This window comes from Peromyscus californicus, unplaced genomic scaffold, assembly GCF_007827085.1.
Source record: "Peromyscus californicus insignis strain IS unplaced genomic scaffold, ASM782708v3 Scaffold_2__1_contigs__length_46816999, whole genome shotgun sequence".
NCBI lineage: Eukaryota > Metazoa > Chordata > Mammalia > Rodentia > Cricetidae > Peromyscus > Peromyscus californicus.
This window is the reverse complement of record NW_026294540.1, coordinates 5,862,138-5,877,481: the sequence shown is the minus strand read 5'-3', so window position 1 is coordinate 5,877,481 and position 15,344 is coordinate 5,862,138. Positions and strand designations below refer to the sequence as shown.

General features: G+C 52.1%; 2 protein-coding genes across 5 annotated transcripts in view; both read right to left on the bottom strand.

The window, feature by feature from the left end:
* Window positions 1–1,395: 1,395 nt before the first annotated feature.
* On the bottom strand, window positions 1,396–5,360 carry Rplp0 (ribosomal protein lateral stalk subunit P0). Its single transcript, XM_052755136.1, has 7 exons — window positions 5,337–5,360; window positions 4,984–5,085; window positions 3,869–4,132; window positions 3,618–3,764; window positions 3,329–3,514; window positions 2,348–2,488; window positions 1,396–1,627 (listed from the first exon to the last, which is right to left on the bottom strand). The coding sequence occupies exons 2-7, from the start codon at window positions 5,035–5,037 to the stop codon at window positions 1,466–1,468; spliced, it is 954 nt and encodes a 317-aa protein (XP_052611096.1). The 5' UTR covers window positions 5,038–5,085; window positions 5,337–5,360; the 3' UTR covers window positions 1,396–1,465.
* A 3,182-nt stretch (window positions 5,361–8,542) lies between these two features.
* Pxn (paxillin) overlaps window positions 8,543–15,344 on the bottom strand; it is a 55,154-nt gene continuing 48,352 nt past the window's right edge. The window contains exons 8-15 of one of the 4 annotated variants that reach the window (XM_052755131.1): window positions 14,182–14,448; window positions 13,662–13,970; window positions 13,078–13,179; window positions 12,658–12,828; window positions 12,404–12,577; window positions 11,727–11,808; window positions 11,444–11,592; window positions 8,543–10,653 (exon numbers count right to left, since the gene is read on the bottom strand). In XM_052755131.1, the coding sequence (XP_052611091.1) occupies window positions 10,387–10,653; window positions 11,444–11,592; window positions 11,727–11,808; window positions 12,404–12,577; window positions 12,658–12,828; window positions 13,078–13,179; window positions 13,662–13,970; window positions 14,182–14,448 (1,521 nt within the window). In that variant the 3' untranslated portion in view covers window positions 8,543–10,386. The remainder of the gene's footprint in view (window positions 10,654–11,443; window positions 11,593–11,726; window positions 11,809–12,403; window positions 12,578–12,657; window positions 12,829–13,077; window positions 13,180–13,661; window positions 13,971–14,181; window positions 14,449–15,344) is intronic. The other 3 variants (XM_052755132.1, XM_052755133.1, XM_052755135.1) reach the window with 3 other exon arrangements.

The following is a 15,344-nucleotide window of genomic DNA, read 5'->3' as shown; positions in this document are numbered from 1 at the left end:
GGAGCCACTAAATGCGCTTCCTGGACTCCGGGAACGGAACCCGGAGAGCCCGTGTCCCGTCCTGCAGTCCAGAGAGGACTTGGAGGTTAGAACAGGTGGATGAGGGGCAGGGGAGGGATGCAGGGATGCCTGGGGAATTGCTGCTGCGCGGTCTGAGCCGTACTGGGGGCAGGAGTAAGGGGCAGGGGTAAGGAAGAGCTCCATGTCTTTGGAGATTTAATTTTTACTTGGACTCTGTGTGCTTTAGAGAACGCGGTCTCCAGGCTACCTGTTGGCCCTCAGCAGTGGCTTTCAAACTGTTGGCACGTAGTTAAAACAAGTTAACTATACTGGTTTGTAGTGAATAAGCCACAAACTTTATAACTAATACCAATATGGCATATGATTTAGAAACTGGAGAGCCAGTTTCTAAAATCCTGAGCTTTTTCAGACAGACTTGACACTTACTGAATGCCTGCATGAACTGACATCCAACTACTGCTTTAGAGGAACGGAGGTCAGACCTCTTTCTCTACACCTTCACCTGTGGATGCACACAGGTAATATATTTTGGGAAGGCCTACAACCTGTAGCTTTCTAGTTTGAACCCTCCCAACTAGAACCTGAACTATATACACTACCTGCAGTTATCAACTGTCCCTGTATTCAAGCAAGGCCAATTGAATTTTTATTCCATCTTAATGTACTTGGAAAAAAACAGTAGTCAACCCTCTGTATTCTACATCCAGATCCGACTGCACATCTAAAATACAAAATTCATTAGTGCCAAACACACCGTGGTAACTAACTGCTGCACCCATTTGAGTGAAGGAGGATCAATTTCTGCACCAACCTAAGGTCAGTGCCTAATCCCAAGATCCTATGGGGCTGGTGAGGTAGATGGCTGTGAACTGAGCTCAATCGCTGACTGATGTGGATGCTCCTGAGCTACATGCAAATTTCACCAAAACCATGACTCTCAAACTGGGATTTCAACCTGTTACCACCCCTAGCTCAAATCCAGCATTTTACTCCTGCCTCAGCCTACAGGCTGGGGTTTCAGACCCAAGCAACCCCGGTTCCTCAGCCTGAGTCCTTGGCGTTCAGACCAAGCACTTATAAACTTGACCACCCACTAGCTTTGATATCCTATTAAATCCAGAGATCAGTTCTTGATAAAGGTTCAACTTTACAGAGTTGGTATTTGTAATTGGTGATCTTCCAATATATCCCCCATGGGTAAGGGGAACTACTATAAGATAAAAAGGCCAGGCTTGACTAACAGTGAGAGACCCTGTCTCAAAAATAATTTAGGAACAAAGACGATGCCAACAAGTACCATATCAAACACAAAGGTTTTTGTTTTTTAACCCTTTCAGTTTCCTAAACCTGAGGATACAAAATAAATCCAGGCAATTTTAACAGAAGTAGCTTTTATTTCCATGTTTCTCAAATTAAGCTGACTGAGTTGGTTGTTTTGAGGGGATTAGTCAAAGAGACCAAATCCCATATCCTCATCTGATTCCTCCGACTCTTCCTTGGCTTCAGCCTTGGCTGGGGCTGCAGCAGCAGCAGGAGCAGCAGTGGTGGCGGCGGCCACAGGGGCAGCAGCCGCAAATGCAGATGGATCAGCCAAGAAGGCCTTGACCTTGAAGAGAAGATGGTCAATGTGATCTTCCAGTCTTCAACCCACTCCCTTCCTGCCTTTGTGTGGCTCCCAGCCAGTCAAGCATTCCTGTGTAGCAGTTACCCAATCAGGAGGTCTTAAGCATAGTCTTTAGGGCGGGGACAGAAACTCTTTGGGGTCTGTCATTTTTAATGTGAGAACATGCAGACCCTTGTTCCCCATCTCTAAAAATACATTTCCCCCTTTTTTTATTAAGGACCCCACTATGTACGCATAGTTCAGGGCAGACTCAAACTTACAGCATAGACTTCCACACCCTGCTTTCAAAAGTGAACTCTTAAAAACTGCACTGGGGTAAACGGTGGTGGACCACACCTTTAATTCCAGCGCTGAGGCAGATGGATCTCTGTGAGGCAAACCTAGTTCCAGGCCAGCCAGTCTCAAAAATCAAAAGTGTACTGGGGATATATTAATACCTCGGTTGGTAGAGTGCTCATCTAGCAGGGAAGCCCCAATACTGGTAAAATGAGCCCAAACCTGGTGGTGCATATACTTATAATCTTGGCATTTGGATCCAAGGTCACCCAACTACGTAGTTTAAGACTAGCTCTGGCTACTCTCAACTGCCTTGCCTAAAGGTACCTAGTGTAGAAAAGAATGGAATATGAATTCACTAACTCAGCAGCCTGCCATTTGTCACCCTGATGTCAAGCCACTATGGTCCTGGAAGAATATCTTTACCTTTTCAGCAAGTGGGAAGGTGTACTCAGTCTCCACAGACAAAGCCAGAACCCGCTTGTACCCATTGATGATAGAGTGTGGCACTGAGGCAACAGTCGGGTAACCAATCTGCAGACAAACACTGGCAACATTTCGGACACCCTGCATGAGAGAAGAAACAAAAAATGACATTTAAGCTCACACCCTCAGTCTCCAAGCCTTCTCACACCAGATGCTCCTGGAAGGCCAGACTCAGTTTATGTTTACCTTACTCCAAACCTGGGTGTTCCATATACCATTTACTGCCCCTTTTTTTTGAAAATCTAAGCTGTTAACATAGTTACTGAGCACTGTCAGACAAAATGGTTAAACTTCCAGATGTAACTTGCCAATAAGTAAACTTCTTATAAATAGAGCTACTTGCAGTAACAGTTATTCCTTGGATTGGGGCCCAGGACCCACTGCAGATCCCAGAATCCAGTTCAAGTCCTTTCTATGTAAACTGGTATGACTTCGCATACTCTACACATCCTCCTGCAGACCTATGAAGGATGTTACTTCAACTCACAATACAGTGCAGATACTTTTAGACCTGCTCAGTTCGAATCTTTCAATCTTAAAAATATGATTGATTGTTCACTTAGTGTACTCATTTCTCCTTGAACTCACGCCTCCTGCATGAGAGCCTCCCTCTCTAGCACAGAGAACATTTTCTTCTCAAGATCGCCTGTTTATTGAGACAGGGTGTCTCTTACATGGACCTGGTGGTCCTGGGACTATGTAGACCAGGATAAACTCACAACAGATGGCCTGCCTCCGCTGGAATTAAAGATGCAGGCCACCACGCTATCACAGGTTATATATAATAACCTTTGGGTGCCCAGCACCCCCTGCTTCAGACTTCCATTTTTGCAATGAGAAAACGGACAGGCTGAAGATGCTTGGCACACACCAGTATCTGTCATGCTCCCAGCATTTAGGGGAAGGAGCTGGGTGGCATACCTCCAGGAAGCGGGAGTGCAGAGTCTGCTCTGTGATGTCGAGCACTTCCGGGTTGTAAATGCTGCCGTTGTCGAACACCTGCTGGATGATCAGCCCGAAGGAGAAGGGCGAGATGTTCAGCATGTTCAGCAGTGTGGCCTCACTGGCACCTACTTTGTCTCCAGTCTTTATCAGCTGCACATCACTCTAGGGAACGAGAGATCATCAAGCAGTTACCATCTGGACATACAATAAGGAGACCACAGCCTCCAAATGACCAACCCTCTCAATGTCAAGCTGGTCTACTCACCAGAATTTCAATGGTGCCCCTGGAGATTTTAGTGGTGATGCCCAAAGCCTGGAAGAAGGAGGTCTTCTCGGGCCCCAGACCAGTGTTCTGGGCTGGCACAGTGACCTCACACGGGGCAATGGCACCAGCACGGGCAGCAGCCGGCACCTGGACAGAAGATATTCAACAGTGAGAAGGTCTCTCCACTGATAAACACCAGGATCTGATAAACTCCACTGATAAACATCATCCAGTCTGATTCTCCCCCTTACCTTATTGGCCAGCAGCATGTCCCTAATCTCAGTGAGGTCCTCCTTGGTGAACACAAAGCCCACATTACCCCGGATATGAGGCAACAGTTTCTCCAGAGCTGGGTTGTTCTCCAGGTGCCCCCGGATGGCCTTGCGCATCATGGTGTTCTTGCCCATCAGCACCACAGCCTTCCCTCGCAGAGACATACGGATCTGCTGCATCTGCTTGGAGCCCACATTGTCTGCTCCCACGATGAAGCATTTTGGGTAATCATCCAAAAGTTGCTATAAAACAAGCCAGAAAGAAATCGAAGTTGAGAGTAAACAAAACAAAAACAGCAGAAACCAAACCCCTTCCCCACTCCTCCTTTCATGCTTCCAAACTGACACTTCTTACTAGGAGCCAGCCACCTGAGCTTAACACAGTCACATCTGATCCCAACTTCTTGCTGGTTATGAGTGGCACAAACTAAACTTCTGAGAGGCAGCCAAACATTACCTTTTAGCTGGGTGTGGTGGCACATACCTGCCATGCCGGTTGAGGCCTAATTGCTAATTCCAGGCCAGCCTGAGCTACATGGGGAAGCTCTACCTCAAAAAGTTGTATTTAGTTTTAACTTTTAAATAAGGCATGCCTGGTTGACTAAAATGACCAAGGGAAGAGACAGTTACGGCACAGAAAATAAACTATTGCAGAGCGATTTGGGGGAATTTATGTTGTGAATATACAAGTTACGGTACCCAAAGATCTTGTGTCCAAAACTGGTAATGGTAAATAAAGGAGACTAAAACACAGGCTAATGCCTACAAAGGCTGGCGGCAGATCTGATTAGGAACCGCTTCAGAGGGCTTTTGTAGTAAGTCACTGGACACCAGCTCGACTGGTCGGTCTCTGCTGTGCAGCATGCCCCCTTACAATGAGTCCCTCCTCGTCCTTTGCACAGACGGCAGGGTTCTACAGGGTGAGCCACCCGGTGAAGGAGCTAGTTCTGCAACGAGGGAACCCACACCGGGAACCTAAGATGACAGGATTTCTCTAGACAGCGTAATTCTGTGGAAGCGCCTGACAGGTTGACTGCCCGCCCAGTAAGAGCCCGGGGCGGAAGCGGCTCGTCCACGGCCCGCTCGGCACTTACGATGATCTTAAGGAAGTAGTTGGACTTCCAGGTCGCCCTGTCTTCCCTGGGCATCACGGCGGTGCGTCAGGGATTGCCACGCAGGGTTTAAAGACGATGTCACTGGGGAGAGAAGGGCAGCGTGAGCCCGGCCACCCCGACACCAGCCCCGGGCCCGAGGCCTAGGCCGAGCCGGCCACGCGGGACCTGGGCCCGAGGAGGAGGCCGCCGCCAACAGCGCGGGCCAGGCCGCAGGCGGGACGGGGCGGCCCGGTCCCGGGCCTTCCTCACCGCGCCCCGAGCCCACCGCCCCCGACCCCAGAGTCCCCATGCTCCTGCCGCCCTCCCACAAAGACACACGGGAGACCCCCAACCTCCAATGAGGACGCCTGGCGAGAGAAGGGCCGCGCGCCCGCGCGTGCCTTTTATATGGGCGCTAGGCGGCCTCGTTAGCCGACGACGACGACGTCCATACCTATTGGCTGCGCTATCAACCGTCCCGCCTCACCAAGTGAATGTAGGCAGACATTGGGTGACACCGCCGCCACTCAAGCAAGCAGGGTAAGTAAAGACTGCACCCTGCTGTATTAGAGGCGAGCTCCCGCCGCTGCTGCCCTCTGCTGGGCTGGAGCCGACTTGCAGCGTCACCGAACTAGTACAGCAAACTTGAGTGCTGAGACATGTCTCTTATTCTTCCGTTCAAAACCTACGTCCTCATCCGCACAAAACTCATCAAAGGTTCCCGTTTTCTCTGAATAAAAGCCTAAAACCTAGACTGTGTACACGGTCGTACACGACCGCTCCCACCTTCACCCTGCAATCTTGTCTCTTGCTTTCCTACTGAAGCATTTGTCTCTAGCCCGATCTCTGCGGTTTCTCCAGAGCATGCCCTTACTTCAGGGCTTTTGCCCAACTTTTCCATCTTCCTGGAATGGCGCTGTCCAGGATCTGCCTCATCTTCCTCATCTACCTCCTCCAAGTCCTACTGCAAATGCCATCTACTCAACGAGACTTGCCCTGACCCTTGATTTCAACTTTTTTTAAAGGAATATCTTTTCTTTTTTTCTTCTTTTCTTCTTTCCTGTTTTCTTTTTGAAGACTTATTTACTTATTATGTATACAGTGTTCTGTCTGCATGTATGCCTGCAGACCAGAAAAGGACACCAGATCCCATTATAGATGGTTGTGAACCACCATGTGGTTACTGGGAATTGAACTCAGGACCTCTGGAAAAACAGCCAGTGCTCTCAACCTCTGAGCCATCTCTCTAGCCCTTGATTTTAAATTTTAAGAGGTGAAAAAAAAAAAATCAAGCCCTACTGTTCACTCCCCTGCCTTCTCCCACAGCACTTACACGTCTACTCACTGTATAATTGATCACATTCTATTGTCAGCCTCTCCCTGCAGGAATGTAAGTGCCATCAAGGCAGCTGTTTTGTCCTGCGCCTTCAAACAAGAGGCATGTAAGTATTTGTTGAATGGAGAATGCAGGGTGGCCGGATGACCTGGATCCCTGACTTGGTTCTGTAGCTTGCCGTACTGTCTTAGGAAGCGCTTCTGCTCTGCTTACCATCTGCCTGCCTCCCTCATTTGTAACAGGAGGCTGTTACACCATTTCTGGGCTATAGGAGAAAATCAATACATGAGCTCCTTTCATTATATACGTTCATTCAACATTTATTTGGATAGTTGTTTTGCTTTTTCTTCGAGACAGTCTATGACTCTGTAACCTGACCCAGCCAGCCTTCCACTGATATTCCTGCCTCAAGCTCCCTAGTCACCACATGCTCCAACCACAGAAAGCTCAAGACACGGTTTTTATGAAAGATCCTAAGGCCAGGAGGGCTTTTCTTCCCATCTCCATGACTTCCCCGAGCAAGTCGGAAATCTCCAGTGAGCGTATCTAGGCCATATGTGACCAACTAACCTTTGCTGCAATTGTGGGCCCCAGTTCTGCGTCTCAAAATCTTGCCCTAGGCTCGCAAGGGTGGGGTTCAGGGTTCTTATATCCGGTCCCACCAGTTTAGAGCTGCTTTCACAGGCATGAAGCCATCTTTTCACACTGCAGTTCCCAAACCCGACTACACAGCCTCGGAGCTTCACAAACACATGCATCCCAGCCCCTATCCAGGTAGAGCCTACTGGAGTAGGACCCGGGAATGTGTGGTTTTTTAAGGTTTTATGTGTTTATGTGTTTGTGTGCCTGTGTAAATGTAAGCCACATGAGTGAAGACACCCAAGGTCAGAGCCTCTAGAGCTAGAGTTACAGGTGTTTGTGAGCTGTCAATCATTGACACTGGGAACTGAACTCAGAGCCTTCGGAAGAGCAGTACTTATTCTTAACTGCTGAGCCAGCTCTCCGGACCCATGAATAAATAAATGAATATATATATATAAATGTGTGTGTGTGTGTATGGGGGAGGCTGATATTGAGCCTAGGGCCTTGTTCATGCTAGGCAAGCAGCCTACTGTTTTAAGCTTCCTGGTGCCTTTGAAGATCAGCCCAGTTTGAGAACTGCTGGAGTCACTAACTGATGAGGTCGCTCTTAATGACAGCGTTTCTGCACGATCGGCACTGTGCTAAGTAAGTACTCATGCACACTGCCAATGTTACTGTCTCCCTCAATCCTGAGGTGCACGATTTTAATGAGAAGACTCCCAAAGGTTAAACCACCCGACATTTCAGAAGTACGATCTAGGAACAGGTTCAAAGCCCATGGGCCCAACTGTGCTACGGTCAACCCAAGCCTATGTCTATTTTTCTCTAAAAGCATTTTTCCAAGTGCATACATACGATTATGGCACATTTCCAAGGACATGCCGGCCCTGACAATATAAATACCATCTCTAATTGTAGCATACCAATATAACATCATGCTGTGGAGCCATTAGAAATTATGCAAATCTATATCCAGTGGCATGGGAAAGTATCCATAATGCATGACTGAGAAAGCCAATCAGCATTTCTATAAGGATGGATCCAGCGAGGGTTGAAAAAAATAAACCAAGTCATTCTCTCTGAGTGGGTGTTGAAGGTCACGGTCACTTCCAAGCTCCTTGTGATAATCACATTCAGAACAGCATTTACTGTATTGCCTGGAAAACGGATCCAAAGGACAGGGCAAACTGTGAAGCCACAGCTTAGGGTGGAATGAAGCCATCCAGTTTGGGGCCCAGAGATCTGATAAGAGAAAGCATGCATATATGGACGTGACCACAAGGGGGCAGTAGAGGCTGAGCAGCCACAGGAAGTCTGTGGCATCCCATAGAGAAGTTTAGACCAAGGTGGTGTTGCCTGGGGCCTGGTGATTTCCATCCTCTCCTTGATCAGTGAGTGGAATGCCACCCACAGGTCAAGGCGGGACACCCTAGAGCAGGGCCTGCCCCTGTGGGCCCAGTACAGCTCATACTGGAGCTAGTAGGCCACAGGGCCACAGGCATGCTCCCGGGATCCCATTCTCTGGCTTTTGGACCTCCAGTGAGGGCACGTCAATGATTTGCCTTCTTTCCGTGACTCTTCTGAGTCCAGAGCGATTTGGGTTTCTAGATCAAACGTCCAAGAAATAGCACCCGCACGGGCGAAAATAATGGCAAACTTTATTGGCATAAATCACAGGAATTGAAATGGAAAAAGCCAGGTTAGAAGTTTATAAGAAAAAAGTCAAATGATCACATATCCATTGACCCAGAGGATGGCCCTCCAGCTACCCGTCTCTTCTTGGAGAGGGGCCTGGAGCAGACCACTGTAAACAGAGCAGTAAGGCCTGTGGGTGGAAGTGCCGCCGCCATGTCAGACCATGTCAGACCTCTGGAGCGCCACGCTCACCTTCCCGGGCCTGGGCTGCTGCTAGCCCGGCCCTGACCGAGGATCCTTGTCTGGGATCCCATCACACTGGGCCTCGACTAGGAAGCTGATGTAATGTCTGGGTCCCCTGCCTGGGGACCCTTTGGACACGCCTGTCCCAGGGCTGGCTGCTCCTGCTTCATCCTTTGGGATGCGAGCTATGGAGCCTCCCACCGCTCTAACAGGACCTTGTCCCTCTGCCCAAATCCTACCAGGCTCCCTTCACCAACTTAGGGCATTCTTCCCAGAACCCCCACCTCCTCCTCAAGCATGAATCCCACCTGTGAGAGGGAGCAACCTTTGCCCCAGTCACCAGGAAGTTTGAGGAAGCGAGGCACCCAGGAGAATCGAGCCAGAGACCCTTCTGGTCTTCCTGGTCGAAACCAGACACCAGCTTTCCTGAGAAGGCGGAAGAACGAGCCCCAGAGGAGCAATGGGGCGGCTGAGAGTGTTCAGTGGGTTCTCCTTGTTGCCAGAAAGTTCATGGGGAGCACAGGCTGGCTCCTGATAGCTTACTCAGGCAGGGAGCAGACCCCAAATACAAACTGTGCCCTTTGCCTCCCTTGGGAACAGGACCCATGAGGTTCAAAGTTCCAGGTCCGAAGGGCTGAATGTCCTCAGACTGTTCTTAATGGAGAGCCTGTTGGCCTGGGCAGTGAGGGAGGGGGTTGAAAATACAGCAGTTTAAAAACAGTCCCGGGGAGCTGCGAAATTACGGAAGGGGTCTCAACTTGCTTGTGCTAAGAAACAAAATAAAATACAAATTGTTTCCCCATCCCAAGCCCTCAGTACAAAGCAAAGTCCATACGAGGCCACTGGCAGGCCCCGTGACAGTGGACATAGACAAGAATACAAAAGGGGACGTCCTTTAAATCTCTTCAAAATCATCTTGTAGAGAGAAGTAAAAGCAACTTGAGCAATACAAAGTCCAACCTCAGTGTAGAAATCTATCAAAATCGGTACAGTGTTGAGGCACAGGTGACCCTCCCCACCTCACAACATCCCCAGAGACAGAAATGTGGCTATAGAAAATATTATTGCTGGAGAAGCCTTTCTCGGTAAACCCGGGGTAGGTAGGTATAAACGGGGCAGTCGCCCAGACTCTGGGACACTGGGCGTGGAACCCAAAGTGCCTTTGGTGGCCTGTGGGTGAGTTTATGCTGGCATTGTCTCAAGGGGGCCCGGTGTCCCCAATATGCTCAGGGTAATTAGGTTGAGAGCAACTGGGATAAAAAGAGCCCCTGGCTGACCCTCTCTGCCCTCCCACTCCGACTCCACTGCTGAAGGTGACTGTGAGAGGCTCCGGTGTGGGGTGCTGGCTCATGAGGACACACTTAGGAACGACCGGGCCCCAACACAGAGCCTAGGAGAGCCAGAGAAGGGGAAGAAGGCCCCTGAAGCTCTCTGGTGTGGGTGAGAAAGAGGCAAGACCCCCCCCCCCCCCAGTCCTGCCCTACACCTGCCGTGGACAAGGTTCCAGTTTCTGTTGGATTGATTGGCCCGTCACCCCTGGGCGAGGTCCCTGGGTCACAGTAGCAGTGGGTGGCGCTGGCTGGGGAGGGGTGGCCGATGGGAGGGGCCTAGCAGAAGAGCTTCAGGAAGCAGCTCTGGCAGTAGGGTTTGTCATTCTGCTCCTTGAAGGTGCCCTTGTTGAGCTGTTTGAGGCAGAAGGCACAGACGAAGTGCTCGGGGTGGAACTTCTTGGCCATGGCGGTGATGCAGCGGCCGGTAATGGGCTTCTGGCAACCGGAGCACAGGGAGCCACGCCGCTCGTGGTAGTGGACCTCACAGTACGGCTGCCCATCATGCTCAAAGAAGCTGCCATTGACGAAAGGCGTGAAGCATTCCTGCCAGGCGGAAGAGGGAAAAGGCTCGGGAGCTGTCCCAGGCGCTGCTCAAGAGCCTGTCACCTCTGTGATGACCACTGTCTGCTCATCATTTCCTACGAGCTAGGCTAAATGCTTCCTTTTCCCCTGGAGGAAGCAGAGGGATGTGAGCGATGTGACCTGGCCAGGGTCACGACTGAGCTGTACGGCCTGTATTCAAACAGAGCTGAGTTCTGGATTAAAACAGATGGCAGCAGAGAGGTGTTGCCAGAACCTGACACAATTTAAAAAAAAAAAAAAAAAAAAGAAAGAAAGAAAGAAAGAAAGAAAGAAAGAAAGAAAGAAAGAAAGAAAGAAAGAAAGAAAGAAAGAAAGAAAGAAAGAAAAAGAAACCTGAGCTGGAATTCTGCATCCTGGATTTCCATTTGGAGTAGCATGCACGCACAGGTGTGAAAGGCACAGATGTGAAAGCCACAGGCTGCAGCCAGGTGTTTCCCGGGTTATTTGCCCAGAAGCCCTTGCCGGGTCCCAGTCACACCTGTGGGCTGGCTCCCTGACCACAGATGAGCTTGCCGGCACTGTCCACTTCTGCTGAGCCTCAGGACTGGCATCAAATCACTGCATCCTCACATACTCTGCTCAGTGTGACCAGTCCTGAGGCCTCCACGGCTCTAGTGCAGTGGGCACCTCTAACTTGCTCCTTGTCTTGAAGAAGTGCACACGTACACCGCACCCCAGCTCACTCTCTGACAGCCCTGCCTTCTCCCACCCCCTGCTCCCAGACCCTCTGGCTGCAGTAGAAATGCCTTACCCTGCACACAAAGCATTCGGGGTGCCAGAGGGTGTTGAGGGCTGAAATGTAGTTCTCCAGGATGGCGCGGGCACAGCCGCCACATTTGGGCGCAAACATGTCGAAATAATCTTTCCGACAGTAAGCTTTGCCGTCCTTCTCATGGAACCCTGAGGAGCAGGGGTGTAGGGGTAGATTTAGGGCCTCTAGACATGGAGCCACCCTGATTCCACCAGCGAGGTCACCCCACCTCCCTCCAGGACATCCCAGAACGTGACTGGCATGTCTTCCAGCCCAGCCCTACCTTCTGGACCGAAGAAGGCTCCACACTGGGCACAGAAGAAGTGCTCTGGGTGCCACGTCCGGTCGAGCGCTGTCACTACTTTCTGTGAAAACAGAAAAAGGGATCATGGGCAAGGTTCTCCTTCCCACCTCAGCCCTGCTCACAGCCAAGGGAGAACAGGTACTTCCAAAGGGGTCTCTGCTAACTGCAAATGCTAAGTATTCAGAGCTGCTGAAGTATAAGACAGGCAGACACAGACACACACACACACACACACACACATCCCTCTTCTTCAAACCTCATGGGCTCAAAGTCATAGGTTCACGCTTTTCATTGTGGCTCCTATTTTATAAGGAAAGGAAGACTCCAGGGCATCTCCCTGACATCACACATTGTGGAAAGTCAGACAGCTGGCATCCAGCCTGTTGTCTATCGGGCTCCTAATCCCTGGGTCCTCAAGCAGCCGAGCTCCATGATGGGAGGTGGAAGGGAGCTAGAGCACCAGGGCTGCTGTGACTCACCAGGGCCAGACTCAGCCCTAGCACTTCCTGTCTGTGTAAGCCTTGGGGCTGACACTTCTCGGAACAGAAGACTGAGGACCCCGGGGAAGATGGAAGGAGAAGAGGGGTCGGAGCCCAGCCTGGAGCCCCGCTGCCGCCCGCGTCCGTCCTGCCGCCCGCGTCCACGCGTGCACTCACATCCAGGATGGGCCCGTTACAGTAGTAACATCGCGGGGAGAAGAGGCTGTGGTAGTCCTTTTCACAGTACGGCTGTCCGTCCCGCTCGAAGAAGTTCCGGGACCCGATCTCTTCCTGGCAGTGGGTGCAGACGAAGTGCTCGGGGTGCCATGTCTTCCCCATGGCAGTCACAACCTGAGAAGACAGACACCAAGGGACTCAGAGCCAAGAAGACGGGAGCCGAGGTCCCAGGGCCCACCTCCCCTGCTTCTTACCTGCCCAGCAATGGGCTTCTTGCAGGCCCCACAGACCCCTTTGGCCACCGTGGCGACCCCCAGCTTGTTCAGGTCGGACTGCAGACTTCCCAGCATGCTGTCAAGCTGGCTTCCAGGCTTTGAGAGCCCCCCAGGGGGTGGGCTGCTCCCAGTTTTCCCCTGGGCCATGAACTGTGGGCACAGAGAAGGCTAGTCAGATTTCCAGGGCCTGGGGTGGGCGACTCACAGCATAACACACCTATGAGGCTTTGCATCCTGAACAGACGGGCTGGCTGAGGCAAAAGGTAGTGTCCTCTGGGGGAGGGAGGTGACATCAGCAGGCAGTCCTAGGGTCAAGGAGGGCTTCCAGCACCCAGCTGTATGACTAAGCCCAGGGAACACATGCCAAGCAAGAACTCAGTCCCCAGCCCGAGCACTGACCCCTCCCTCGTCCTGCCCTTCAGGGCTGCTCTGCCTGCTGCTGGGGGGCCAGCCGGCTGCCCACTGCCGCTCTCCGTCTGCTCTCTGTTCCAGGCCGTGCATCTTAGATGGGAAAGAAAGGAGGAGAAGACATTGTTTAAAAACTAAGATTCAGAGGCCTCACCACTGGATCATTTCACACAGGGAACACGGGATCGGAGGACTTCTCACTACTGGCCATAACCAAAAATGAGAGGCGGGGGGAGGGAGGGAGAAAGAGAGAGAATATATCTAGAGCAAAAGAACGTGAGAGAGGCCCACGGAGGAGAGAGAGAGAGAAGGCATGGGGCAGGAGAACGGGAAGTAAATACTGAGGCCTTGACAACCGCAGGCCCAGGCAACAAGGGCAGAGATGTCTGTAGTTTCCAGTATGGGAATGCCTTCCTCTGCTGAAAGTACCCCAAGGGAGAGGCCGGGGGTGGAGGTGATTTCCTGAGATGGTGTCTAGATACCAGGCTCAGGAGGACCCCGGTCAGGTTCTAAGGAAGGACTCAGTTAACACAGGGCACAGTCAGGACAGGAGCTGGGACTCCTGGGAGGCCTGCCTGCATCGGACGCAAGAGTGGGTCCTCGCTGGTCTGGCAGCCCACAGACCTCATGGTGTGCGGTACAGAGGTGAGACCAGGAGGGCCATGCCCGTCCTCCTCCTGGGGCTTTGCCCCTGCACTCTGGACCCCAGAAGAAGCACAGGCACCAGCCAAGGGCCCTGGACAGGAAGGGGTGGGCAGGCTGGGCCGGAAAGGAGAGTGGCTGGCCAAGGTGTCAGGGTGACGCTGGAGCAAAGGGTCAGGAGGAGGAGCCACAACAGAGAGGGTTCTTCTCAGAGGGATGGGAGAGTCGGGAGGGTAGACGACCTGGGAAGAAGAAAGGGGAGAGAGATACGGAAGGCAAGAACTCGGCAGCAGCCAGCCGAGGGCAGAGTCACGTGGCCGACCTTGTCATAAGCCATGAAATGCAGAAACCACCCCACCGCCCCAAAATCTTTTTCGGCCAGCACTGGGGCCAAGGAGACCTGCAGAGCCCACTTCCCAGGCCCTGGCCCCGGCCCCAGCATCTGCTGGCTACCTTCTCTACCAGCTGCCCCCCGGCCCGCCTCCCACGCGGCTGCACAGTGATGACAACGCCTTCCGTCAGCCAGTCCTGGGCAGAGGCCTCTGCCGCCTCCTCTGCCTCCAGCTGGATGCCCAGCCGGCCCTGCAGCTCTGCAATGAGCCGCTCCTGGGATGGGGTCCTGCTCAGGGTAGCAGGGTCCAGCCGGCGGCGAGGGGAGGGCTCCCGGGACATGGGATGGATGTGGCCCGTCTCCCGGCTCCTCCTGATCACAGAGCGGATCTGGGGGGAGGGGGGGGGCAAAGCTGTCACCATCCCATTCCAGGCAAGGTACAATGCCGTTTAGTCCACACTAGGGTGTCAAGGCGGGGCGGGGTGAGAGCCGAGCAAAGCCGAGGTGGAGGACACAGGAAGCAGTTAGGGCTGGCTCCGGGTACAGGCTGAAGACAGTGGTGTGGCCCAGCAGTCACTTCCAAGTCGGCCTCGAACCTTGGACACAGTACTCCACTTCCAGGGGCCTCCACCTCTCTAGCCTTAAAATGGGATAGCAGCATTTCCTTGGCTAACCTCACGGGGTTACAGCTCAAGAAGTATTTGACGTTCCTTTCCCTCCTTCCAACTTAAATAGGAAAATGAAGGCTCCTCTTTTCTTTACACCTTTTAACCAGTGTTTTTCTAGTGTATACTGTAACTTACTCATCATCTGCAGTGTTGGGGGGCGGGGGGGGGGGGAAGAGGGCATAAAGTTTGAATCATACAAGAAACAAGTAAGAGCCGGGCAAGATGGCACCCAACTATGACGCGAGCACCCAGGAGGCTAAGGCAGGACCGACAGCCAGGAGTGGAGGGGGGAAAGCTACTTTTCAGGAACTATCTCATCTAATCTTGTGGAGGACCTTGGAAAATGCGCTATTAGTACTCCCATTTCAAAGAAAGGAAGCTGAGCCTCTGGGCGGTTCCCCAGGGTCCCATGTTTAGCAGGTGTTGCCAGAGGGGTGTGTGGTTTTCACCATTCGGTTCACTGGGACGGGCACAGCCCTTCTAAAGGCGGTCAGTCTTAAGCAAGCAGGAGGTGGAGCATCACCTCTACATGGCAGGGTCCAGGGAACAGCACTGGCCCCGTAGGATCAGTGCCGAACACATCCTCAGGGCCACCGTCCTTGGCACTTCCTGCCCAG

Coding starts and splice junctions, on each gene's coding strand:
- Rplp0 (XM_052755136.1), bottom strand. CDS start 5,037: ATGCCCAGGGAAGACAGGGCGACCTGGAAGTCCAACTACTTCCTTAAG. Junction 3,515..3,617: donor GGGGCACCATTGAAATTCTG/GTGAGTAGACCA, acceptor CTCGTTCCCTAG/AGTGATGTGCAGCTGATAAA. Junction 2,489..3,328: donor TGCACTCCCGCTTCCTGGAG/GTATGCCACCCA, acceptor TCTCTCATGCAG/GGTGTCCGAAATGTTGCCAG.